Genomic DNA, 27,834 nt, shown 5'->3' with positions numbered 1-27,834 from the left:
CAGGTCTAGAGCTTTAAGAACTAGCTTGTGGAGGACTCTTGTAGTCTAGAGTTGCAGGAGGGAAGGACTCCTTCCCAGGGAGCAAAGAGGCAAAGAAACTTGGAATCTCTGGAATGCAGACCGAGAGGGAAGGCTGGCCCTCCCAGCATTTCATAGCATACAATTTAATAGTTATGCAGATAACGGCTTTGGTCCCACATGATTTCCGGTCTAAAAGCGAAGTAGTCAGAAGTAACTCTGCATGTCCATCCTGGCTCCTTGGACCTGACGCAGCTCCAAAAACAGAGGACTAGGAGTGATGCGTGAGGGGAGAGAAAAGGCTATTCTACGCCTGTCTATAAAGGAGGGACAAGGGGTTTTATGTGTAAATGGACTGAGAGACTGGCTGCAAGAGCTGAAGGTCTGTGGGGAAAAGAAAACATTTAAAGAGGAAAGAAATAGTTGAGATAACGAAACATACTGCTTGCAACAAGCATGGGGGTAGGAACATTGAAATAGAGCACAGAGACAGAGATTTGGAGATTAAATATGAATAGAAATAGTTGCAAAGTGATAGCAGTGGGATGATAGAACAGCCTCTCTTCCTCCTCCATCCCTCATCTCTGAGTGGTTTTACAGCTCCAGGACTTGATGGTTTTCTCTTGCTGCCTGAAGACTGCAGATAGCCCTTGACTTATGGGTGGTCACTTAGTGAATATTCAAAGTTACAACTGCTCAGGATTTGACATTCTGACATCTCAACCTCCCCACCCCACCCCCATGAGACAGCAACGTGCATTGTTTTTGCAAGAAACCAGCATGTACTTGTTATTTCTGGCAAAAAACACCCATGCTGAACAATGGGTTCACTTAACAACCATGGTGATTGCTTAATGATGATAGTGTTCATCATGACATTTGCTTAGCAACCATGGTGTTTGCTTTAATGATGATCCAAAAAAAGTCATAATAATGTGGTGGCCTACTTTATGACCATCACAATGACCAAAATTGACCAAAATTGTGGGTTCAATTATGGTCATATGTCAAAGACTACCAGTGTGGCTGAGAGAGGTTCTTTCGTTTGAGTTGGAGGTTTCTCTTTAGAGTAGAGTAGAGTAGAGTAGAGTAGAGTAGAGTAGAGTAGAACAGAACAGAACAGAACAGAACAGAATAGAATAGAATAGAATAGAATAGAATAGAGAATGAATGAACAATAGAGTAGTGTAGAATAGAACAGAATAGAACAGAACAGAACAGAACAGAACAGAACAGAACAGAACAGAATAGAATAGAATAGAATAGAATAGAATAGAATAGAATAGAATAGAATAGAATAGAATAACAAAGTTGGGAGGAATCTTGGAGATGTTTAGTCCAACCCCTGATGAGGCATGAGACCCCATACCATTTCAGACAAATAGATATCCAGTCTCTTCTTAAAAACTTCCAGTGTTGGAGCGTTCACAACTTTTGGAGGCAAGTTGTTCCACTGATTAATTGTTCTGTCAGGAAATTTCTCCTTAGTTCTCAGTTGGTTATCTCCTTGATTAGTTTCCATCCATTGCTTCTTGTCCTGACTTCAGTATTTTGGAGAATAGCTTGACTCCCTCTTCTTTGTGGCAGCTTCTGAGATATTGGAACACTGCTATCATGTCATTCCTAGTCCTTCTTTTCATTAAAGTAGACAAACCCGATTCCAGCAACCATGCTTCTTATGTTTTAACCTCCAGTCCTCTAATCAACTTTGTTGCTCTTCTCTGCACACTTTCTAGAGTCTCAATATCTTTTTTAACACTGTGGTAACAAAAACTGGGTGTAGTATTCCACATGTGGGCTTACTAAAGCATCATAAAATGATATTAACACTTCATGTGATCTTGATTCTATCCCTCTGTTAATGCAGCCTAGAACTGTGTTGGCTTTTTTGGTAGCTGCAGCACACTTTCCAGAGACTCTGCTGCCTTCCTGGCTTAATTTTATTTTTGAGATATGCACCTATTTACTTACTTTCAGTTCTCCTTTAATATACCAAAAAAAATCTCTCCAAGGTAGGAGTTTAGCAATGTTTTAACCCTGCTTTATAGATAGCCCCAAAACCCTGGATCCCAGAAGGGAAAAATTCCTCGCTCATTCCACGTTGCAAGTTCACATCTTGACTCAGTTAACATTGGATGTTGACACTATTGCAAAGAGAATTGGATATTATGTATTTTATATATTTTGCCCACAGTTCTGTACCTCCTCTTCCACCATGTCATGCCCTTCTCTGAACCAGAGAGGAGGTGGGTCAAGTGATACAGAAGAGAGGATTTCCAGGGGCCACAGTTGCCTTGCAAAAAATTGCACCTACTGAAAGATGTAAATATCGGTACTCGTGGGAAATGCAGCGTGCGAAGCTGGGCAGGCCCCAGTAAGCCGCACCATGAGAGTTGAGCAGGCACTGTCGGCTGGCAGATCCTAGAAAAAGAAGCAAGTCACTGATTAGTGCCCATCATTCAAGAGGCCAGCACATCCAGCCCCACCAAATTCAGTCTCTTATTCCTCAGTGGTTAAGTTGGAGAGCGATGGGTTTGAAGTGACCCTAATGGGTTGGCACCTGTCCTTTAATTCAGATGCCAATGAATTAAGAAACTCTGACTCCCACCAGGGAGGTGGGGAGTTCAAAAGTGTCAAGACAATGGCCACAAGTGCATATGGAATCCTTGACTCTTGCAAATATTTGGTGGGCATTTAATAGGAAGGCTTAGCAACAAACCAAAACTGGTTAATGTTCCTCAGTTTTAAATTTGGACATATTATTTTGCTTTTACAGCAGGTAGTCTTTCTCTGCCTGAATTGCCTTATTAAAGCATTTTCAGTTGCAAATAAAGAAAGAAAGAAAGAAAGAAAGAAAGAAAGAAAGAAAGAAAGAAAGAAAGAAAGAAAGAAAGAGGGAGGGAGGGAGGGAGAGAGAGAATAAATACAGTATTGCATTACTTTTTCAACCCAAAGTCCTTGGAAGTAAATGGGATCTATGGAAGAAATGCCTCAGGGGAGATCTAAACCCTTTGGATCTGGCAATCCAATGTATTGCATTTTATTTGGGAAAAAAATGCTTTTCAACTTCAAGTACAGAATAGGAAATGATGGAAGTGAAAATCCAACGCAACAGCTTCCAAATCCCCTAACGCTCCTGGCTTCCGTGCTAATACTGCTGTTGCCTTTCTAAATAATCGTGCCCATTCTGACACATTACTGAAACAAAGAAACAGAAACATCTTTCCAATTTGCTTTCTCAAAAGTGTTTATTATTTATCATGTTTATGGCTCAGGAGAGTGTGAGAGTTTGAAAGTGGGCAGATTGTGACCTTAGCAGTATTTTAAGTGAAAGGAGAGTCGGATGGGGAAGCCAATCTCAAGTGAGAGAGAAGGGCTCTTAGTACAATCACATTACAGGTAGTCCTCAACTTATTGAGCCCACAATTTCTGTTGCTAAGTGAGACATTTGTTAAGTGAGACATTGGTTATATTTGCCCCATGTTATGACCTTTCTTGCAACAAATGTTAAGTGAACCTGGCTTCCCCATTGACTTCGCTTCTCAGAAGGTTGCAGAAGGTGATCATATCACCTGGGACACTGCATAAATAGGAATCAGGTGTCAAGTGTTCTGAATTTTGATCACGTGGCCATGGGGATGCTGTAACAGTCATAAGTGTGAAAAATGATCATAAGTCACATTTTTCAGCTCTGTTGTAATTTCAAACAGTCACTAAAGGAACCATTGTAAGCTGAAGACTACCTGTATTTCATGTCTCCTTTATTTTTATTTCATTTATTAAATGTATTGGCTGCCCATCTTACCACAGGGCCGACCATGGTTCCTTATTACTGTAGCAGTACTAGCCCCAAATATTTGATTATACCTTGAGTTTTTTTTTTCCTCTTAGAAGATAAAAACCAAGCCATTCCTTTTTAGCTGAAGCATGGACCTCTCCATTTCTTTATTTAAAAAATTTATAAAGTTTTCCATCTATACAAGGAACTCCAGGCAGCAAATGGACATAAAACATAACCAGACTATGTTTGATCTGATTCGTAAGAAAATGGGTCATGGCCCCTAAAAATTTCATTATTAACACAAAACCATAACTGAATCAGAATTCTATCAACATTCCCAGGACAACGCTGAGGGGGAAAGCTTTTGAAAGATTAATAGGATTGTGGCCATCAGGGGTTGTTCTACAAGACAGTGAATGTAATAGGGAAGGTACATCTCTTGGGGCCCATCAATGTCATTGCTTACTGATGTGGCGTTGTGGAATCTCTAGATAGTGGGGGAGATTCCACGACAACAGCGGAAGAGGCTGGTTGGCTTAGAGTCACTCCATGGGAGGAACCGACAGAGGCCAGACTTCTAAAGCCTTCATCTGCCTGTTCCCAAGAGAATCTTGCAAGTTAGTCTGGTGAGATTCTTGCAAAGAGAACAACAATAAAGATGCTCGTGGAGTCGTGCACCTGACAGGGGAACCTGGCAGAAACCATCGGGGATGGTGTAGTTGGTTATACCCAGGTAGTGCTGGATGTTTTAACTCCCAATAAATCCTTTTGAAGTTTTGGAAGAATGGCTTGAGACTCAAGATTTAAATGGGGTTAAGTGCTGACAGCAGTCTCATAAGCAACCTGGCCCCATTCCGTGCAGGGTTTTAAAGGTGACAAACAGCATCTTGAATGGCACCCAGGTCAGCCCTGTTCTCCCCACTTCATAATGAATCAGAATAATATTGAAGAGTTTTGCTTCTTTCCATTCTACTAAAATATCCCACGTTTCATCGTGGGTCAAACCAATCCTGTTTGAAAATTTGTTTTTAAAGAAGGCTTGCAAAAAGTATAGCTTTCTCCAAATTCAGAAACAGTGGTTGCTTTTATTTTTATTTTTTTTCAAGGAGAAGATGCACATTGCTGGGAATCAATTATTTTTTTAATTCAATAAATGTTGGCGATGGATGGAAGGCGAGGCTCTATCCACAGCACTAGAGTGAGGAATGTTCCATTGTGGGATATTATAAACCAAAGGTCACAAGCAAAATTGGAAATTCCTTTCAGAAGGAAGAATGACACTGACGTACAATAAATTGAAGGAGGATTGACCAGGGTTGTATTATAAGCTAACCAGCTGGGCAGACAAACCACTTCTGGCTTCTTTTTATTGGTATTGTCATTGCTCAACATCTAGAATTGCTTCCTACTTGAAAAGCAAACCTGACCAAAGATTGCAACTTCTAATGAGAAATATTCCGAGGCTTTGATTTAAAATAAGAAGTGGTACTACATTTAACTTGGGGATTTATTTATGCATGGAATCTGCATTTCAATTGTATAATTCATCTATATCCAAACAGATTTTTATTAAGATGGATTTTAATTTACCACAATGTGCAGTGTTATTCAATTTATATTATGTTGATTGTGGTCTTTGCTAGTCATTTTTAGCTTGGGTTTAAGAGGGGTTTTTAGTCTCTTAAGAGGATTTATATAGTGTATTTAATTATTCACAATGTTAATGATATTTAAGACCTCACTGACATTTTAAAGTCCCCAGTTCATTTATCTGCATTATATTATTTTACATTTTTTTCACATTTCCTCTTGTATATGTAATTTTCTTTGAAGGATTCAATAAAGGAAAAAACTTCTGGCATTGCATTGTAACATCTAATCCAGTCACCTTGACCATGATGGGACCAACAGTCTGACACATCTGGAATCCATAAGGTTGCTTGCTATTAAAGTCAACTAAGGTGGCCTTCTGTTTTCAGAGTGAAAACCAGTTTAGAAAAGGTGTCTCATTCATAAATTAATCTCTCCTTTCCAATTGTCCCCTCTGGCATTTCAGGCTCCAGTTTGGAAAACCTACATTGTCAATCTCTACCCAGGCACTTTTCTACCTGTAGCATTGGATGGGCATTTGTTGTAGACTGTTTCGCCAGCTGCAGCTTTCTTCCAAGTCATCAGGGCAATAGACTCATCCCTGCACATCTCATGGAGGGCTGGAAGGAGAGAAGGAGGAGGTAGGGCATCAGAACAAATACACCCACCTAGCAAAGTTAGTCCAAAGGTAAGATGACGGGGAAAAGAAGAACAGACATAACAGATGTAACGGTCTGTCACCAAATTAAGCAAATGCAGATCAGTGGTGGGATTCAAACAAATGTACTACCGGTTCTGTGGGTGTGGCTTGGTGGGGGTGGGGTGGCTTGGGGGTGGGGGGGGGAGGAGGAGAAGGATACTGCAAAATCCCCATTCCCTCCCTACCCACTAACCTGCTTTCCACCTCCGTTCTCCTGGGCAGGGCAACCAAAGGAGACCCAGTCAATCAGCTGGGACTCGATGGGAGGCAGAGAATAGATGGGGGCGAGGCCAGTCAATGCAGGTATTTTGCCGGTTCTTCGAACAGCTCAAAATTTCTGCTACCGGTTCTCCAGAACTGGTCAGAACTGGCTGAATACCACCTCTGATGCAGATGAATTATCTCGTCCGTCTCCCCCCCGCCCCCAATTCTCACATCTAATTTAAAATGTGCTTTTAAATTTATTTCAAGGGCAAGACATTTAGGACAGTGGCCCCCAATCTTTTGGGCACCAGGAACCGGTTCTGTGGAGAGAGGTTTTTCCATGGACTGGAGGGAGCATGGTTTCGTGTGCTGCCTGCGTCCTGTGGATGGGGGCTTCGCTTGTTTGTGCGGCCCAGTTTCTGGCATGCTGCGGATTGGTGCTGGACCACAGACCCAGGATTAGGGACCCCTGATTTAGAATATATCCCCAAGGATGAAGCTGTGTAATGGTCCCTGGGAAAGACTTTGGGATACAGGAGGGAAGGTTGTAGACTAAGCAACGGTTAGATAAGAGACAGCTGAGCCCAGAGAATAAAAGTGGATGGAGAAAAATTGTCAGAAAGGACCCTTCCTAGTTTCTTGGGCTGTAAAAGCAAAGTGGAGGAGATGCATTTTCAGGCTTGCAAGACTATGTTGATGTAGTCTTGCAATAAAGATACAGCTAATACTTCTGGGTTTGCCTCTTATCTGAAGTACCTCCCAAGATTGACAACCTGTGTCAACTTGCCCCTTTTTGGGATGACAAAATGGCCACAGATACTAATGAAAACCCAGCCATGCATATTGTAGGAGGAAAACCGTGTTACCATAAGATGGGGGTGGGGAGTCTGACAGCATCTGTTCAGATTTGAATAAAATTTAAGGTAGAACAGGTGCTGCCAGACACCTTCTGATTTCAGTTTTTTGTTGGACGGTCATCTTTCTGTCCTGCACAATTTGCAATTTCTTTTCCTCCTACATTTTTAAGATGTATGAACTTCAACTCCCAGAATTCCTCAGCCAACATGACTGGCTGGGGAATTCTGGGAGTTGAAAATCTACGCACCTTCCATTTGCCAAGGTCAGGAAAACCCACTTTAAACTGAATTAAAACCAGTAGAAAAACCCCACGAGAGAACTTTTCCACCCATCCCTTTCGAGGAACACTGCCGTATGCCAAGTGCCCTAATGCCAAATACCTGGGCATTTTTTCTCATTGCAGGTCTTCACTTCTTCCCCGCTGCCCTCACAGGGATAGTCTTGTGTTCCCATCCCCTGGCACATCCGGAAACGTTTCTGCCAGCCAGTGTCACAAGTCTTGGAGCACAGATTCCATTCACTCCATGGACCCCATTTGCTTGCAGCTGCAGTGAAGGGAGTGGAAGTTGGAAAGGATTAGGGGCTTCTGAACCCCATGGCACATACTCTCTGTTCTCTTTTCTTATTCACACATCATTTTATTTATTTATTTAGAATATGGCATCTACAGAGATCATGCAGACACTGATATACAATACTAATAAAACTCATTATACATACAAACACAAATCTAAGTTTAAGTAGAGCATCAGCAAGTATGTACATATAAAATATGGAGACACTACAAGATATGAGATAAAATATTAAATTAAGGTAAAACCATGAAAAAAAATCACCACACTGCAGTACCATAGAGTGCAATAGGATAGATGTCATTGTTTAATATCTAAGGAAGCTAACTATCTAACTGTCTTTGTATGACAGCGATGAGATCATCCCAGATGCCTTGAAATTTCCTGAGGAGACATCCTCCAACTATATGTTATTGTTTGTTCTGGTACAGCACAGTCACAATTGCAGGTTCTCAGCCATTCCCAATTTAAACGGCTTTGCCTTGTTCTGGTATGGCTTGTCCTGATGCTGTTCAGGGGGCTCCATGTTTTTTTCTGGGGCAGCTGCATTTCTGGAAGTGGGTGTTTTTTGTTTTTTTTTAATCTCCATGATCTGATTGGTTGCAGTTATTACAAGGGTGGGATACGACAGGGTTAACTACCAGTTCGAGATTTATGAGGTTTGGTGATTTATGATGTGCTTCCCTGCACACTGCGGGCTGTGCGCCTGTAAATCATCATCAGAATGCTGCGTGCAGAGAAGCAGCCTTTGAAGCAGCCCTCTTTTCCCACTTTTTTAACTGCTGGTCATTTGGCATCTGAAGTTGAAAAATCAGGAAATAAAGATGAGGTGGTCGGGTGGGCAAAAACATCAGCAGACATCTGCTGCTCTTAAGAGTTACCGGTTCTACAGAGGTGGACAAAACCGGTAGAAACCCATCCCTGAGTTATTAAACGTTATCCATTTTAATAGCCATTCTTCATCTAGATCATAAAATTGTGGCAAGTTACCCTAAATTGGTTTCTTAGACTTGAGCTTGATGTGAGGTAGAGATTATTCACACATGTGCATGCATATTCTCTTAATTTGCTTTCCTCTGAGCTGAAGGACCTGATCAAGGGGCTCTGAGGATGGAAAGACACCTTTTGGATCAGAAGAGTGCAACGAGGCTAGCTGATAATTGCTTTAATTAAATATTCCATGGATGATTAAACCCATTTATTAATAATTCAGATCTTGTTTAAACTATAATGGCCTCTCTTCTCACCTGGAGTTGTGATCACAAGGGGTAACATAACCAATGAAATTCATTTCCCATCCCTCAAGAGGTACTCTCTTTTCAAGGGTGCACCTTTATCAGATCCAGAGGATCTTAAGATATGGGGCAATTGCCAACAACAACAACAACAATAACAACAACAACAACTTCTATAATACGATCACCCATGGCTATTTGTCAAGACAAGAGTTGGGCCTGGCTTTCCCACTTAAGCAGATACTCTCCCCAAATTTCTAATATCAGTGGGTCACGTTTTAGTCTCAGATTTTGTTTTGGAGGCATATATTATGCCTCATGTCCTGGCACATGAAGAATGTACCCAAATTAATCTTCTTTGGAGGAACGTAATCCATGCCCAGAATTCCTCTAGGTGACACCATTGGAAGTGTGCCGCCTCTAAAGAAAAGCCATTGGTTTTCTTCACTGGGTGTCACTCCTTTGAGGTTGGCCAGGTCAAGAAACAGAGATACTACTCTATTATTGTAGCCTCTCTATATTGGCAGCCATGGATTAACCTTTAAGGAGAATAAGGATGTGGGTAGGACACTAGGGGATTGGAGGGGAGGGGGAAAGAAACCACTAGTTCCTCTTAACTAGTAGAAGCCCATCAGAGAGAGATCCAACCTGGAAATCAAGAGACAGTGAGAACAATTAATCAATGGAACAGTTTGCCTCCCAGAATTATGGATACTCCATCCCGAAGGTTTTATTTGGACAACCAGGATGGTATAAAGATTCCTGCCTTGGATAAGGGGTGGACTAGAAGACCTCCAAGGTCTCTATGATTCTATGAACTATCCTGTCCTTAATGCTTTCATGGTGATGCTCAATTTTAATTTTCAGTACTGAAAGAGTCTTAATGGCTTGTCATTTATGCCATGGGAAAGATGACAGGCACTAATGTTTGACTGGGCTTAGGGCATAGATATAAACAAACATTCAAGAGAGACAATCAAAAAGCTAAAAAAGAAACAAAAAGACCAAAATACCCCTCATCAGTAATCAGCACCCTGATAAACAGAAATTTCATGCCCAGTTTAACATTAGAATAACAATCAAGCAGCAACAATCAAGGAGCTTCCAACTCAGACAAACAAGCTAGCATTGAACAACATCTAATCAAGGAACTACCAAGACCAACATTGACAGGGCAAGTCACTTGAATAAGAGAGAGCAAGCCCCACTCCCTTCTAGCACTGATGATGCTACCTGGTTGAAACATCTACAAAATCAAGCTCAGGGAGCGCAAACGACACTGCATCAGTTAACCTTAATCTGACCCTGGTTATAGGGTAGGATAATGGAAGTCTTTCTCTGACCTATCTTGTATTACACAAAATCAAGGCCAGGCTTATTTTGAGTTTCTTTCACCCATCTGTGAAGTCACTTCTTTAAGTGCCTCTCTGTCACTTCTTTCATGCCTTCAAAATCAACTCCAAATTCCTTTATTCCAGGAATGATTGGATGATCCTAAAGCAATTGGTTTCTGGGGAAGTTGACTGCTGTCTCTTTGCCTACTCACAAGGCAATACAGCAAGCAGCTAGTTCAACTACCTTTTCGCATCAGGAACAATCCAGTGGGCAACTAATACAAAAATACAGTGGTTTGCTTCTATTCCAAGGAAGAATGCTTTGAAGCAGCTCAGTTTAATGCTGAGAATCATTCAGATACACAAGAGGAAACATCCTTCATGGGGAGATATTTTGTGCGCAAGAAGGAGCCTTTGTTAATTAAATTTATTATGACACACCACTATATTTTTCTTGGCAAAAATTGCAAAGGACCGCTCCAATCTTCCCTTACCTGATCTCTTAACGTTTTGCTTGGCTGAACTAATACAGGTTCCAGCCAGGAAATTATATATTTTAATGTTCCCAATGAGCATTCAACAAAAGTCATCATGCAAAGAATGATAGCACATTGGGGAGAAAGCTTTTGTGTCTTCTTTTTGGAGTACGAGTTTTAAAACTGCAGGGGTCTTGCCATGACATCGTCTCATTCATTTGCCTACTGCTATAAAGGTCTAACAGGGGAAGGGGCAGCTTACTGAGTATGGGAGGTACAAGTTGCTTTTGTAATGACAAAGATCTTAGGCAGCATATGACACCAAAGGAGGGAGCGAGCGGGGAGGTGTCTCTTTTCTATGGGGTTTGAATTTTTAAAGCGGTCAAGTGTAATTAACTCTCTGCAAATATGCAGGCATTCATTTCAGCCCTTAACTAGACCACTCAAACTGCAAAATCTTTGGGCTTTTGGCAGCAGCCTGCCCGTGACTGGATGCTGGGGCTGGGAACAGCCTATGGTTGGGTCTTCAGCATCTACTTAAACTTTTTCTTTTTTTCAAGCAAGATTTCCTGGGGAGCATTTAGCAAGATTTATTGAGATGAACTAGATGGAGTTACAAGAATTCCAGCAACTGAACTATTTCCCATTTAGAATCAATCTATCTCCAGGTAGTTTGTAAAGACTTCTTTGATTTTCTTTCAAATAGTCTCCTGATGATCCAGGAATAATAGAATAGAGTTGGAGTTGGAAGGAACTTTGGAGGTCTTCTAGTCCAACCCACTGCTTAGGCAGGAGATCCTATACCATTCTAGACAAACAGCTATCGAATCTCTTCTTAAACATCTCCAGTGTTGGAGCACCCATAACCTGCTGAGACAAGTCTTTCCACTGATTGTTCTGTCAGGAAATTTCTCTTTGTAGGAAGGTGGGTCCCTTCACTGATAATTGGCTGGTTTCATAACAGGTGCTTCAATCCATAGCAGTCTGGAAATCAACTCTTAGGCTTGATCTAGGAAATATCCTACCATCTGATTTTGCTGAAGTCCTGATTCCTTTGGAATGTGAACTTCTTGGTCGTGGAAATAGACTTGCTCTCCTAAGTGGTCCTTGGGAAATTCCCATTGCCAAATCTCCTGCTTCCCAAAACTTTTAACCAGCTGCAAAGTCCTCCCATAGGGAAACCTGTCAACTTGTCATCACCATCATCATCACTGTCTCTTGGGCTAAAAATCATAAATAGCCACAACTTTGATCCAGCAACTAATCATTTTCATGCTTGAGCACTGAGGCATAGGATCCTTGGATCTCCTTCCTGGGCATTAAAAATTGAAGAAAGAAATTCTAGGGGGCAGCACTCATCCTAGTCGAGTGAGCCAGCATTGTCCAAAGATGCTTTTGTGATCACGTGGCCAACATGACTATATGCTAAGGTGCACAGAAAGTTGTTAGCTTCCCACCAAAATGGTACTTATTTATCTACTTGTATTTACATACTTTTGAAATTGCTAGGGCGGCAGGAGCTGGGGTAAGAATGGGAGCTCACTCCATCATATGATACTTAGGTCTCGAACTACCAGCCTTCTGGTTGACAAGTCCAGTGGCTTGCCCTCTTGGCCACTATGCCCCCTGTCCTTGGCATTACAATTACATATAAACCATAATGAGAGCCAGATAACTTTAAGAAGGCTTCCTACAGGACCTCAATTACTGTAAGCCATGGTGGCACATTGGTTAGAGCACAGCACTGCAGGCTACTTCTGCTGCCTACTGGCTGCCTGCAATTTGGCAGTTCAAATTTCACCAGGCTCAAGATTGACTCAGCCTTCACTCCTTCCAAGCTGGGTAAAACGAGGACCCAGGTTGTTGGGGGCAATATGCTGACTCTGTAAATTGTTTAGAGAGGGCTGTAAAGCAGTGCTAATAGTGCTATTACTATTGTTATAGAATAATGGATTCAGGCATTGGTGGAGACAGTTTCTTCTTGATGCATAGGATAAAAACTGGATTCTCACCTGCATCTTGACTATATATGTCTAGCTCGACTTATCAAGCAGTTCACAAACAAAGCTCTTAGATTCTCACAATCTCATTAGGTGGGTTTCTTTCAAGGAAAAGGGAATTTGGTTACTGAATCTTGGTAACTGGATATATGCACTTTAGCTCTCATTTACTACTGAGCATATTAAGATAAAATTTCCTTGTGCCTTTGATTTTGTTTTTTCTAAGAGTTTCTTGACTGGAAGGGTGAAGAGGTTGCTATCTATTTAGAAGATACAAAAGGAATAGTCATCTTTTCTTCTTCTGCAATATCTGAAAATATCCCTTCCTTTTCCCAGGCTAATTCCATATAAGCTCCTTTGGATAAGATATTCTACTTCTTGACTTTTGGCTGGCAGACAGTCTTTCTATTAATGTTCTGTAATTATGATAAACTTGCCCCAGAGCAACTCCATACCCCAGCCAAAGTCAAAACTTTAGATAGCTGGATTCTAGTCTTACTTCAGAGGTATAATCTGAGAAAAAAAAACCAAGGCAACCAGTTAACTGGAAATAGGAAGACACAATGATTTATCTTGTAGAATTAAGGAGAGCCCACATAAACATACTAAGTAATCTCAAAAAAGATGAATCGCAGTAGTCAAACACTGGCTGAGCATCAGAGAGAAAGAACTAAAGCAGTGTTCCTCCACCACTTTAAGCCGTGTTCCTCCACCACTTTAATAGTTGTGGACTTCAACTCCCAGAATTCCCCAGCCAATTGTGCTGGTTGGGAAATTCTGGGAGTTGAAGTCCACAACTATTAAAGTGGTGGTGATTGAGAAATACTGACCTAAGGAATACTAACTAAAATGCTGTCTGACCATCTCCATACCCAGCTGTTACTCTTAGTAAAAAACTGGCAAATGAAACTTGATTCTGAGGAAAGATGGGGAGAAGGGAGGCAGAAGCAACCCAAGGGCATCTGCCACTACTGCCTGATGGCTGTCATCTTCAAACCTGCTGCATTAGGAGCTGTGATTTTACAAAGAAGAGCTGTTGCTACAAACTGATTGGCAGAAGACAGGAGGATGTCAACTATGCCTGTAGCCTGGGATTTGGATAGTATCAGCCCAAGATTCTGGGACACAATTTATAATTAGAAAGGTATTGCATAAAAAAATCATATGTAGTAATGGTTTACCTGTAAATGACTTTTTCTATTTTAATCGCAATAATACATATACGAACAACCCCTATAAAACTCCATGTAAATCGTTCTAAACTTGACTGTAAAAAACATGATTTCTGTAATAGTGTTGTCAAAAGTCTGGAATGCCCTACCTGATTCAGTTGTCTCACCTACAAATTTTCACAGTTTCAGTCACAAATTGACTTCCGTGGGCCTTACTTCATACTCAAAAGGTCAGGAGAGGGGGCGTGCGTAAGTGCACTAACATGCCTATCATTCTTCTCATTGTATTTTCATTCTCTTATTCTTGTTCTCATTTTGGTTTGACCAATTCCAATAAATAAATAATTGGGTTCTTAAAAGCTGAGAGTTGTATTGTTTGGCCAAGGAAAGGAGTCAGGATTATGAGGTCCTTGAAGACCACCTTCTTCTCATCTGGCTACCATCTAGGTCAGCAGTAATTCTCCAGGTATTCCTAATGCAGCAAGGAAGACTTCAGGTCCCACATCATGGCCACTCCTTGGCAGAAGACTTCCAAGGATCAAAGCATGGCTGGGTTTCAGTCATGGAAACATTTCATGGCAGAGTTGAAATCTGTCTCACTGGGCAGCTATTCTGCCTTCAGATGTGGCATTCAGCAAAGATGGCTTCTGCTTAATATAATACAGGTAGTCCTCAACTTATAACAGTTCATTCAGTGACTGTTTGAAGTTACAATGGCCCTGAAAAAAGTCATTCATGACCATTTTTTCACACTTACAACCGTTGTAGCACCCCCATGGTCGCATGATCAAAAATTAAGATGCTTGGAATTGACTCATATTTATGATGAATGCAGTATCCTGGGATCATCTGATCACCTATTGTGACCTTCTGACAAGCAAAGTCAATGGGGAAGCCATATTGACTTAGCAGCTGCAGTGAATCACCCAACAACTATGGCAAGAAAGTTCATAAAATGGGACAAAACTCACTTAACAACTATCTCACTTAGCAACAGAAATTTTGGGCTCAATTGAGTTCATAGGTTGACCTCAAATAATATTGAAAAATCAAAGGTTTCCCTGTCAGTCATGACCAATTCCAGGGCATGATGTTCATCTCCATTTCTTGACCGAGGGAGCCAGTGCTGACCAAAGACAATTTAAGAGGTCTTGTGGCTAGCATGAATATATGCCACAGGCACACGGAATGCTGTTACCTTCCCACCAAAGTGGCACCTATTCATCTACTCACATTTGCATGCTTTCAAACTGCTAGGCGGGCAGGAGCTGGGACATAGAATGGGAGCTCACCTCATTGCACGTAGCTTGGGTCTCAAACCCAGGCTGTCAGCTTCCCAACAAGCTCAGCATCTTTAAACACTTAGCCATCATGCCCCTCAAATAATATCTATCCATGTATATATATAACATATTTGTCTATTGGCAACTGTTGGACTTTGATAGCGCTGAGTGGAGAGTGCAAAGCAGTGGTGGGATTCAATTTTTTTTTACTACCAGTTCTGTGGGTGTGGTTACTGCAAAGGGGATGGTTACTGCAAAATCCCCCTTCCCTCCCTACCCGACTAACCTGCTTTCCAGCTCCGTTCTACTGTGTAGGGCAACCAAAGAAGACCCAGCCGATCAGCTGGGACTCGATGGGAAGCAGAGAAGAGATGGGGGCAGGGCCCCTCACAGGGGTTTTTTGCCGGTTCTCCAAACTACTCAAATTTTCCCCTACCAGTTCTCCAGAACTGGTCAGAACCTGCTGAAAACCACGTCTGGTGCAAAACATCTTGAATTTGAAACATCTTAGATTGAGCATGAAAGTTATTCTGAGTGCATCGGTAAGAGTTTCAATTTTTTTAAAAAAAAATCTCTCAAAATGGACAGCTCCACTTAGGAGCCAGTTTTATTTCTATCACAAAACACCTCCACACTAATCAAATGAATTTGTTTTAAATCACCAAGAGATTTTTTTCCCCACTGAAGCAACTGTTCTGGGGTCAGAACAAGGCGGTTTTGCATGTCAAAGAATTCAGATTTGATACTTTGCATATCATTGGCCTAAACTCAACCACCAGATGGGTGTCTTTGGGCCAAGCATTCTTTTTTTCCATCACACTGACCTATCTCATACCTGTTGTTGTTGTGAGAGTAAAACAAGAACTGGTGCCATGCTCACTTGAGCTCATTAAATTAAACGCTTGATAAAAGTGAAACAAATAAAAAGAAATTCTATTCAACTTTCATCGGTGAATTTAAAATACTAGCTAAATGCTATCTCTTTTTCTGCTGTTTCATCTCAGTTGCTTTGTTTGTTTGTTTTAAAAAAAATATCTGCAGGCCAAGCTGGCAAATAAGCTTGGTAGCACTTTTTTAAAAAAACAAAAAACAAAACCCTAAATAAATCGCTGCTTTTGCTTGACTGAAGGATTCATTTTCCTCATCAAGTTCTTGAGATCAATGAGACAGTGGGAACGAGTTGTTCAAAAATTATTTGTTGAACTCAGCAACCTCAGACTTTTCCAAGAGATATAGATCACCTCAGGCAGTGAAGAAGAAATGGTAAGCTTGTAATTAAAGAGCAACAGGTCCAGAAAATGGAAATCAAATATTTATTAGATGCTTAGTCTTAGAAGGAAGGGGTGGGTCAAAATATTCAACATGCTGGTCAATCAAAGCCCCATCCCTTTTGTGTATGTGTGATCTCAACGGGCACATCTGACACTTCCAGCTTTTGACACGTTTGCATCTTCCCCAGGGAACCTCCCTCCTGTACACTGGTTTCATACTGTCAGCGTTTGCCAACTAGCTATATTAATGGCCTGGACATTCTACTTCTTTCCTGCCTAAAAGGGCACTGTGCACCTTGCTCCTCTCTGGGAAGGAGTTTTGAAGTATTTCTAGCAGGACTACCAGATTCTGTAACAGATTTTGTTCCTTAGGCCCTCCGTCTGGTAAAGTCACAAGATTAGTTTTGCTTGCCATGTACATGTATACATCTGAACTTCCAACCTTGGAAAGATGGAAGGCTGAGTCAACCTGGAGCCTGATGGGGTTTGAACTGCCAAATTGTAGGCAGCTGGCTGCAATAGAAGTAGCTTGCAGCACTGCACTCTAACCACTGCACCACAGAGGCTCATATATGTGGGTATATGCATAATTTTGTATTTCTTTATTTATTTTGTCATGTTTATGTAGTGTATATTGGACATAGTGACCCTTTCAGAGCTGTATGCAATGAAATTTCATGTTAATGTATGCTGATTAGTGTACATTTAAAGTGACAATAAAGTTATTCTAAGTCTAAGTCTACCCAGATAAGTGCTGATGGCTGCTTTGACATGGGACAAACCATGAGGTGTCTGCTTTAAACACTTGAGTGTTTGTGCCTAGTGACATTTCCTGAATAACAGGTTTTCCCACAAATTGATGGATGATTTCTACTGTGAGAAACTAGGAAGAGATGAAGAAAGGAAGAGAAAGGAGACTAAACATCAACAGTCCATTGGCAATTTATCTCATAAGAAGCAACTTGGCCCAGATATGAAGAAACTTTTCAAACCATTGAAAGAAATTCCATCTCAATGTTCTCACTCTAAATGAGGGCTGAAAAAGTCCTCTTGCAGTTTCCAAGGTGCTGTATTTATCCAAGACTAGCATCAGACATGAGAACCAGCTTGGTATCACAGTGATGTATCAGGCTAGAAACTAGGAGATCATGACTTCTAATCCTACCATAGGCATGAAACCCCCTTGGCTAGTCAGTTTCTCTCAGTCCTAGAAAGCAGGCAATGGCAAACCCCTTCTGAAAATCTTGCCCAGAAAACTGCAGGCAGCCTCCAAGTGGAATGGGACAACTCGCTATGGCTGACTCATCCCAACAGACTTGCTGCAGGACAACTTGCCATGGCCAACTTGCCCCTGGACAATTCAATGTGAGATAACTCAAGAGAGGGACAAGAGGACATGCTCTGGCTCATCCCAGCCTTGAGGACTTCTAACGAGGGAAGCCTAAATCAAGAGAAGGCCCACTGCAATTCACTTCTCTCTCTCTTGAGTTATCCTGCGTTGAATTGTTCCATAGGGACCATGGTGAGCCAGCTGGAGTGAGTCAACTTTGGTTTGATGGCCATGGAAAGTTGGCCATGGTGAGTTATTCTAGACCCTTCTCCAAGAATTAGACACAACAGAATGAAAAACAAAAAATCATTAGTGATACCTTTCTGCAGTCTGTAATTCATGCTTCTTCAATCTTGCTGCACTGCATGGGGTGGGGTGGGGATGTACATATCCAAGCTGGTCACATCCATCTACCATTGTGCTGGGTTTATCACAGACCTTTGCCTAGTTTTTTTGAAGGCAATGAATAAAGATGGCTCCCTTACCTGAACATTCTGGATTGTAACACTCTCTGGCATCAGCATGCGCTCCTTTGCACTCTGCCAAGCCATGAGCCAAGACACTGCATTTACGGGTCCGTTGCTGAGTCCCATTGGAACATGTCACTGAGCACCGGCTCCAAGATCCCCAGTCCAGCCATTGGCCTTCCACTGTCACAAAGAAGCACAAGGAAAAGTCCTTTCATGAAGAATTGAGTAAGGGCGGGAATTCAAGATGTCCTCTTTCAGTTCCAACCACCATCATCTCCATCCCCTCTAGCTCCCAAATCCCTCATGAAGCTTCTTCTCAAACTTAACTTGAGCTGAATGAACAATAGGATGACTAGATGAGCAACTGTGTCAGTTCTACAATGTATTTTTCTTTTAAAGAAGAACAATGCAACTCAGCAGGTTCCTACCAATAACCACATCGTGCACCATGAGAAGGAAAGGGGTGAAAAACAGGCAGGAAAATCCTGTGACCAACATAATATAAACCAGATTTTTTCAATCCATGCACACCATAGTTTATGATAGTGTTTCTCAACCTCAGCAGTTTTAAGGTGTATGAACTTCAATTTTGCGGTCCGGATCTGACCAGGTTGCTGCTATATAGAGACTCCTCTATGCTGCTTCCTCTTCTGACTCCACCTCTGCCACTCCTTCTCTACACAATATATCTATGAACATAACTATGTTCTTCTTGGCCCTTTTGGTGGTGGTGGGGAATCTTTCCCAGGACAGATTTTTCAGACAAGCACTTGATGAGTTTTATGATGAAGACTGATAGATAAAATTAGGTGCTTGCTTAGACTTCAAAACTGAAAGCATTTACCGAATAAAATAAGTTGATGATAAGAGATTACAGGAAGGCTGAAAAGGAACAGAAGAAAGAACAGAGAACAGCAGACAAAAGAATTGATGGCTTATCTCATAAATGGCTGCTCAGCCCAAGTGGGAAGAAATCTGCTAAGAGGCAGTTCAAAGGATTCAAAAGAGATTCTCTGCCTTAATGGACTTAACTCCTTATAAAGGAGACTGAGGATTCCTTAGAATTTGGTTCTAGGATTCTGTATTGCCAACAGCCTATCTGGATCGAAGTTACAAAGGATTATGAACTACACACCTTTTATGCATTTGTAATCCCTTACAAGTGGAAGAGCTGACCATTACTTATTTCATAGTAAACTTTATCAGGAATTTAGAGCTAGATTAATTAGGCCCTTGTTACTCTAGTTTAGAAGGGAAAAAAATCTATTTTTTGTTGTCTGATGGACATGAGGTTTTAACAAAACAAGCTGCATTGTTTGCAATGGCTGCAAGGAAGATACAAAAGAACACACTGACAAATAGCAGCTTAATATTACAGAGGATGTATTGAACCAATTTGATTCCTGCAATTTTAGAAGTATATTGCTAAAATGTATGGTTGCAAGTGCTTAAATACAAAAAACACAAACATACTGTATTTATCTCAAACAAACATTAAAGTTACTTTAATGCAATCTGTGTAATTCTTACTTCTTTGATTTTTGCCCAGATATGCAGGGCAAGATATTAATACGGAAATGTTAACTGCACCTCTTATTCTTCTCCTAGCCACATCTTGTGATAGTCCAAGGCAAAACATTGTGCATTTTCTCACTAGTAGGTCCTATCAATAGTAGCCAATGCTTTAAGAAGGAAAATCCTGAATTATAACAAGATTGGGGCATGAGAGTAATTCAGTGTGCATTTAAATCCATTTGTCCACATGTTTTCCCATTGAGGGTTCTGTCTATCATCTCTGTTGGACTTATGACAAAGCAAAGAAAAATTGGGATCAGATTTTTACATTAATTCAGAATATTTTTAGATATAACAATGAACCCCTAATTTTTTCCTCTTAGGTTTGATGGACAAACCTGAATGAAAATTTGAAACTTAATATATGTTAACAGCAGCAAAAAATTATATGCACAAAGATGGGAAGATACATTAATTTCTACAATGGACGGTGATAGTGAAGTGATGGAGCTGGCAGAGACAGCAAAATTGACTATGTTAATTAAAAGACAAAAAATTTCTAGTCTTGTTTCCAATTGGAAGCCATTTTTGTTCTGACCCAACCCTGGTTCCAAAAGAGCAAACACAAGACAAAGGTAGCAGCACAACCTTTTTATCTTTCAGCTAAGAATCCTGTTTCTTCACAGATAAAAGGCTGCTTCCAACTAATTAGTTCCGACAAGAAAGAGCCTTGCCAACTTTTTGCAAGACTGCCAAAAACAACAGATAAGAAATAGTTTATGATACAAGAGTCTTCAAATATCAACTGTAATGTCCACAAGGCTGAGTTTCAAAACATTTTTGCTTCCTACAAAGAACAGCTGTCTTTTATCTTCTTGAAGGAGGGAGACCTTGCAAGACCTTGCAGTCTTACTCCAGAGTTGCCCATGCTGTTGCAGCTGCTCTTTCCTGTGAGCAGCCCTGCACGCATGCACACTTGGCACAGGCTCCTCGGGAACCTCCTCATTGCTGCTGCCAGGCCCCACAATCTCTGAAGGCAGCAGTCCACTCCCTAATGGTCCTGGCCCCTCATCTAAGTCCTCGCTCTCCTCAGCTGTCCGCACCTGCGGCCAGCTAACCACAACAATTTCTGTTTTTAATTAAAAAATGAAAAAAAAACCCTCTAATTTTAGGTTTTGATGATTACAGTGATTTTAGTTGTTATAGAAAGGTATGATCAGGGATGTCAAACTGGCAGCCCATGGGCCGGATGTATCATGCACAAACCACGCCCACCCCAGCTCTGCAAAGGGAAAAATGTTGTGATACATCACATGATGGCAAGAGACACAGCAAGTCTGACACTCATGTTGTAGACTGAAACTTTTTTTGTATTCTATTGCACTGAAAAAAACTGGAAGTCAGTACTTTATTTCCTTCCTTCCTCCCTCCCTCCCTCTTCCTTTCCTTGTTCTTTCTTTTTTCTTTCCCTCTTTCTCCCTCTTCCTTTCTTTCTAATGTTTTAAAATGTTGTTTGTATTTTAAATTATAATAAACTTTAACATTTTTTAAAAAAAATAATATTGGGGAATGAATACATTGCTCAGGAACAAAGATCCAGCAATGAGACTACAGGGTCAAATTTAATATCCTTTTTTGCTCCTCCACAGACCAAAAAAATGTATGGAGCAATAAGCTGTTGTGGACAGCAGCTCTATTCCAAGAAGAGTCACTATTCAACTCTGTGACACTTAACTGCATGGCTGCTGTTTTTGCTGGCAGAAGAAGCAAATTTAATGGAACAAATTGTTTCAGATGAAGTTAGCAACAAAGCAGAAGATGACACTTCAGTTCCTAGTCCAGAGCTACACATGGATTCTCTCATGCATTTATCTAAGTCTTCATGACTACTTAACAAGTACAGGACAAAGAAGAAAAGCCAGCCTTGATGCCACTTCATCATAGGAAAGTATCTGAAAAGGAGGCGAGTCTGGAAGAGTCTTTGAAACTGGGGGAGAAATCTTGAAAAGACTTTTGGCTTTCAGGGAGTTGGTTGGTTTTTTTTTTTTTTTTTTTTATAAGAACTGCTAAGATCAGTTCTAGGTGGTGTCTTCTCTGCTTGTAGAGTCTTCCAATCTGTGGTCTCCAAAAGCGATTACTTTTCTTGGGTGTCCTCAATTCTTCCTTTTCCTGTGTTATCTAGAAGGAGGGAAAGACAAGCAGAGGGAGAAATGTGCTGGGACTGGGAGAAATCTTTTGCAACCAGTTCTAGAAGATAAATTAAGGCCTGGAAAGCATCATCATCTTCTTCTTCATCATCATCACCATCATCATATTGGAAGAAGTATCTTAGAGAAGGCGCTGTTGGCATATTGGTGAACTTACGTTGGTTAGATTTGGCCTTACTGTTCCAAACGAATTGGAATACAAGCATCATCAGCAATAATAAAAATCCATTATCCTTTCCCATTCTAGCTTCTTCATCGCTTCGATTGATTCATTCTCACCAACATTGTCCAGCTTTTAGGCTTCCACATAAAGTATGAGTTGATCATTTTTTTCCCACTAAGATTTCATTTTATTCTTGATTTTATAAGGTCCAGCGAGGACCTTGAATCTTACTCAACCTAGATATAAATAAGAGATGGTGGATTTGGTGAAGTAGTAGGCTGAGTGCCAACATTTTTCTGATGAAAATCAGCCTTAGACCAAGGAAGTAGAAAAGTAAGCTTTTGAAGAACAACATGTAGCAACTCTCTGGTCTGATTGTAAGGATATCATCATTCCATAGATTGCTTTCCCTGCCTAACTCATGATGTCTCTCTTCCTTTACCTGTCAGGATATTTCTTTAATCTGGACTCCTTTATATTACCTCTGCTAGTTCTTAAAAACAAACCCATGTTGACTTCTGGTAATAACCATAATTTTCTCGGCAATATTGTGAAACGGTTGGCACTGCCTTCTTCCAAGGTTCTTCTCTGTTTAGCTTAGAGCAGGGGTGTCCAACCTTAGCAACTTTAAGACTTGTGGACTTCAACTCCCAGAATCCCTCAGCCAGCAAAGCTGGCTGAGGGATTCTGGGAGTTGAAGTCCACAAGTCTTAAAGTTGCCAAGGTTGGACACCCCTGGCTTAGAGCTTTGACAATCCTTCTACTCATCCTCAAGACCTTGCTAACTTCTGAATCCAGAGAAGGTGGATGAAGTTCTGCCAGCTGTTGAGACCACCTCCCCATAGTTAGTCATGCTTGATGGTAAGACATGATCTTCCCACTAGCCAGAAACCTGGAAACCCATTATAGCCCCAAATCCAAAGGGATGCAAATCTAAAACCAATAGCTTTGAAAAAGCAGCCCTTCCAGTATACCAGATGGTTCCATTTGGCCTCCCTTAGAGGCCTGGCAGCTCAAAAGAAATGGCTGTTAACTGAATGTAGTCAAAGGAGCTGGTGCATCTTGCATAAGTCTGGCCTGCAGTCTATTTTTGAACAGCACTAGTACCCAAAAGACAAGATGAAAGGTGGACAAAAATAGGGAAGGGGGAGTAAACACTTTTTATGAAGCAGTTTGCAGCAGCTGGTGAGGATGGTGTAGCCTCTCCTCACTGAAGCTGTGCAAAAACTGCTGTCTGCTTCTGCTACTCTAGGTAGGAGCCAATAAAGATGCCTCATTAAATCATAATGGGGCCTTGGAGGTGATTTAGTCCAGCCCCTTGCACATTGCAGGATCTTCAATGAAGGATGAAACTGCAGTATAGCTGGCAAGTGCCTGTCCATCTCATAGCCCTGCCAGCTCTCCTGGCAGGCTATTTCACTGATGAAAAATTTCCTCGGTTGGGAAGCTTCTTTTAACATTCAGTTCAAATCCGCGTGACTGACATTTCCACTAAAAAAAAAATAATGTTGCTTCATCTTCTGCCAAGCGGAGGTTTCTCCCGAACTTCCACTTTTCCAGGTTTAAAATATTTGGCTTCTACATTTCTTGTAAAACATAAATTTCCAAAGTACTGGATGCTATATCACTTTTAATGTAACCTAATTTTTTTTTTCTTTTCTATTTTTTTTTAATAGATGCATCACACTGCTGCCTTATACTCAGCTTCTCCACTGAAGCAGTTGAATCTTCTTTGCATTTTCTGCTGCCAACTCTGATCTCTCCCATCTATATCTATACCAGAGTTGCGAGGCCTTCATTTATCTTACTTGACTTCCCATGTGTTGGTTTGAGCTGCGTTCCAGCCTATCAAAATCCCTTGGAATCTTAATTCAGGACTGCAAATGGAATATTCATTATGAATTGTTTTTTTTATAAATATCCATGCACCGCCTCACTCTGAAAAGTTTAAATTAGTTCTAATCCCTTAATCTAACATTGCTGTATATAATTTAGTCCATTGGTTGAGTTTGCACATTATGCAAAAGGAGACGCAAATAGGTTGGGTACTTTGTAAAAGCCCTGCAATTATTTCTTTGTCTTATGTGGGTGTTGCAACTATGTTTTCCTAACCTGAGTTTAGGTGTGTCAAAATAATTGAGGAAGTTTTATAATGAATGAGACCCTTAGCAGTAAATTTGGAGAAACAGAGTATTCAAAACAGGAGAAAATAATGGCAAGGTTGTATCATTTCACTTATACAGTGTAAATATTTTAGAAACAGCAGGACTGGAAAATATGACAAGTGAAAACTAAATAGAAGACCACCATCACCTTATTTAACAATTTGAAAGATGAAAACAGTAATGATTTGTGAACCAAAAGGAAGAGAGATTGCATGCATTTTTAAGAGGACATTTCATCTGACTTGATGGTGATTGGACATCCATTTATGTTGGTCTATGGCTGTAGTTGTTTTACAATTTAGTATGGAAAGCTTGGGACAGTTTAATAATTGTGAAAATAAATACATGAAATTATAAGACCGTGATGAAAGCACCCCTATATCAAAAGCATTCAGGGCAAAAATAGTCTCAATGCTGACCTATGGTACAGAATTTTGGGCCCTTAATAAAGCTAACTCACTTGAATAAGTTCAGACCCATTTTTTTGGATGAATACTGGGAATGACAGGAACACATCTGCCTCTACGGTCAGAGCAGAAACAGATATCCATTCCTTTAATCGTCATTTTATAATTAAAGTGTTCACATACTGGTAGAGGATCAATCTGAGGATCTGATAGACTTCCTAAGATATGCTTAACAGAATAGATATTGTAAGTATGACCCAGCCCAACTGCTGGGTCAGCCAACTTTCCAACATGGATTTTCTATCCAGCGTCTATTCTCAAGGGCCACCCAGGCAAGGGAAATTTTTAAACGAAGAGTCCTAGATATTAGTGCTCAAACCAACATGGAATTACTGGCTAAAAATAGATCTCCAGTTGGTTGGCTAAGAATAAAACTATTTTTCAACCTGAAAAATAACTGTCATTGAGTTTGACAGAAATTTTAAAAAGGGCCTATTCTAGAGAAAGATTTGGGTTGTTGGGTTCCACAGTTAAGTATGGATGCTTCTACCACTTGCCATATTATGAAAGAACCTGCATATGTGATACCCCAATCATTGAAAAGATTTTTCATATCTTATTCAACTATTATACGCCCCCATTAGGCTTAAATATTTATCATTGCTACTGGAAAGAACAGCCCATTGGGATCTGATCTACAGATTGTCATATTTCTTCCTGGGATCAAATGTACATATTGTATGAGGACTGCTAAGTTTATAACTAAGGTAGTGATCCTAAGAACTGGATACATTGAACAAACTGGGATAAGGAAGATTCATTTATCTGATTACTTTCTTCTTGTGTTACCACATATGTATTACCATTCTATTTCCTGCTACTTACTTTATTACAGAATTAAAATATGTGAGCAATTTATTTTACCTTATCTTATTTTATTGCTAAGCTCACAAATTTAATCAATGAATAAACTACTACTACTACAGTATGAAAGCAAACTGGAAAGTGGAACATCTGTTATAAGCTGCCCGGAGTCATTTCCTGAGATTGGCAACTATAGAAATCAAATAAATAAATAAATACATCTGTATTAATACTGGTATTATATAGTAGAAAACAAAGGTAGTATCAGTCACTTGATAAGTGAATTTAGAGTTGACAGTGGAGAAAAGGTGATTAGTTGCTTTGTTTTCATGTGAACAAAAATAACTAAAAGTGGACAGTTTGATGGAGAAGAAAAAGGGAGATTACTCTTGGGGCACTGATAAATGTAGACACAATCATGAAGGATAAGGATATTTCTATGACAACAAAGACAAAAATACTTAAAGCAATGATCTTCACAGTGATATTGTATCTGTAAAAGTTTGACACAGGGAAAGAGCAAGAGAAAAAAAAAATAAGCTCCTTTCAATTATGGATTTAGGGATGGTTCCTAGGAGCACCATGGACTGCAAGAAGAACTGGTCAATCAATCCTGAAGCAAATCAAAACTGGCTGCTCTCTTGAGGTAACAATCAATAAGCAGAATCTCACATTGCTTGGACATGAGATGTGAGATGATTGATAACTATCCTTGTCAAGATTGATAGAAGCAGAAAGGGGAGGCAGATAGAGAAGATGAAGATCACTGGAACATCCTTGGAAAAACTATAAGTTATTATTGAAGACAAGTTGAAATGAAGAGCATTTGTTCAAAATTTATCAAGAATGGAACCCAACTTGATAACATTTAACTTTGAGTATTTCACATTGTATCTCTGTCAATGCTCTAAAAGAAAGATCCAAGCTAATCCGTGTTGGTCATTTTCTATCTTTTATCATTTCTCCAAGATCAATTTTTGAACATTACTTTGAAGATTTCTTTTTGCAAGATAAACTCTCACTATCTTCCAAGTTTTAGATATCCAACAAGTCAAAGTTCAACAGTGATAAATTAAGGTCCTGCACATAGGCAGGAAAAGCCAAATTCACAGGTATAGAATAGGGGTTACCTGGGTCAATATTGCTGTCTGTGAGAGAGATCTTGGTGTCCTAGTGGACCATCATTCAAGTATGAGCCAGCAATGTGCTGCAATTGCCCAAAAAGCCAATGTATTCCTAGGCTGCATCAATAGAGAGTTAGCATCAAGATCATGAGAACTGATAATACCACTTTATACCACACAACTGAGATGACACTTCAAAAGTTCTGGTCACCATGATACAAAACAGATGCTGAGACTCTAGAAAGTATGCAATAAGAATAACAATGATGCTAAAGGGTCTGGAGTCTAAATAATATGATGAATGGTTGAGGGAACTAGGTATGTATAGCCTATCAAAGAGAAAGGAGGAACACCACTGTCTTCCGGCACTTGAGGAGCTGTCACAGAGAGGAGGGAGCTCACTTATTTTTCAAAACACCAGAGGGCAGGACAAGAATTAATGAGTGGAAGCTTGTTAAAGAGAGGTTCAATCTAGAACTAAGGCATGACAGTGCAAACAATTAATCAATAAAACAGCTTTCCTGCCAAAGTTGTATGTGCTCCATTGCTAGACAACCATTTGATCAGGATGGCATAGGCTCTCTTGTCTTGAGCAAGAGGTTGAACTAAAAGTCCATCAAGCTCTTTTCCACCCTATGACTTCCTGTTCTAGGATATTAGTGGGTGAGATGATTCAAATGATTATTTAAAATTGATATTAAGTGTATTGGCAACGACCCTTGGCCTGATCCTTGAAAGATGAATTCTGTTGAATGATGAGTGCTGGTTCATTAGAGCTTTGGAGATTGTTTTAAGACTTATTGAGATCTCCATTTCCAGTGTGGAAAAGAACATAATCTGGAAGGATAAAGAGACACTGACTAGTGCATTTCTCGAATCAACTCAGCTAACCCAGAAGAATGGAAAATACAAATAAAGGTTCCCTTAAGATACTGGGACTAGCATTTTTCTTGCTTCTGATGCATCACCCCTAGATTGCTTAAAATACAGTACATGCATGCCCATATCCTGATTCTCAAATACGTCAAGGAAATGAACCTTACTGACTTCAAATGCATCTGGTGCATTTCCAAAATAATTGGGGTTAGAACATGA

The 27,834-nt window shown here is 40.4% G+C and overlaps 1 protein-coding gene across 6 annotated transcripts in view; it reads right to left on the bottom strand.

The window, feature by feature from the left end:
- The window catches only part of ADGRB2 (adhesion G protein-coupled receptor B2), a 263,888-nt gene that overhangs the window by 86,018 nt on the left and 150,036 nt on the right, over positions 1 to 27,834 (bottom strand). For all 6 annotated transcript variants that reach the window (XM_087939545.1, XM_087939549.1, XM_087939547.1 and 3 more), the window contains exons 5-8: positions 18,310 to 18,474; positions 7,532 to 7,696; positions 5,908 to 6,009; positions 2,333 to 2,439 (exon numbers count right to left, since the gene is read on the bottom strand). In XM_087939545.1, coding sequence (XP_087795671.1) covers positions 2,333 to 2,439; positions 5,908 to 6,009; positions 7,532 to 7,696; positions 18,310 to 18,474 — 539 coding nt within the window. The remainder of the gene's footprint in view (positions 1 to 2,332; positions 2,440 to 5,907; positions 6,010 to 7,531; positions 7,697 to 18,309; positions 18,475 to 27,834) is intronic.

This window comes from Pseudonaja textilis, chromosome 10 (assembly GCF_049901715.1).
Source record: "Pseudonaja textilis isolate UNSWEBS1 chromosome 10, rPseTex1.2, whole genome shotgun sequence".
Lineage (NCBI taxonomy): Eukaryota > Metazoa > Chordata > Lepidosauria > Squamata > Elapidae > Pseudonaja > Pseudonaja textilis.
Note: the sequence above shows the minus strand (reverse complement) of the source record. Positions and strands in the feature narration are given on the sequence as shown.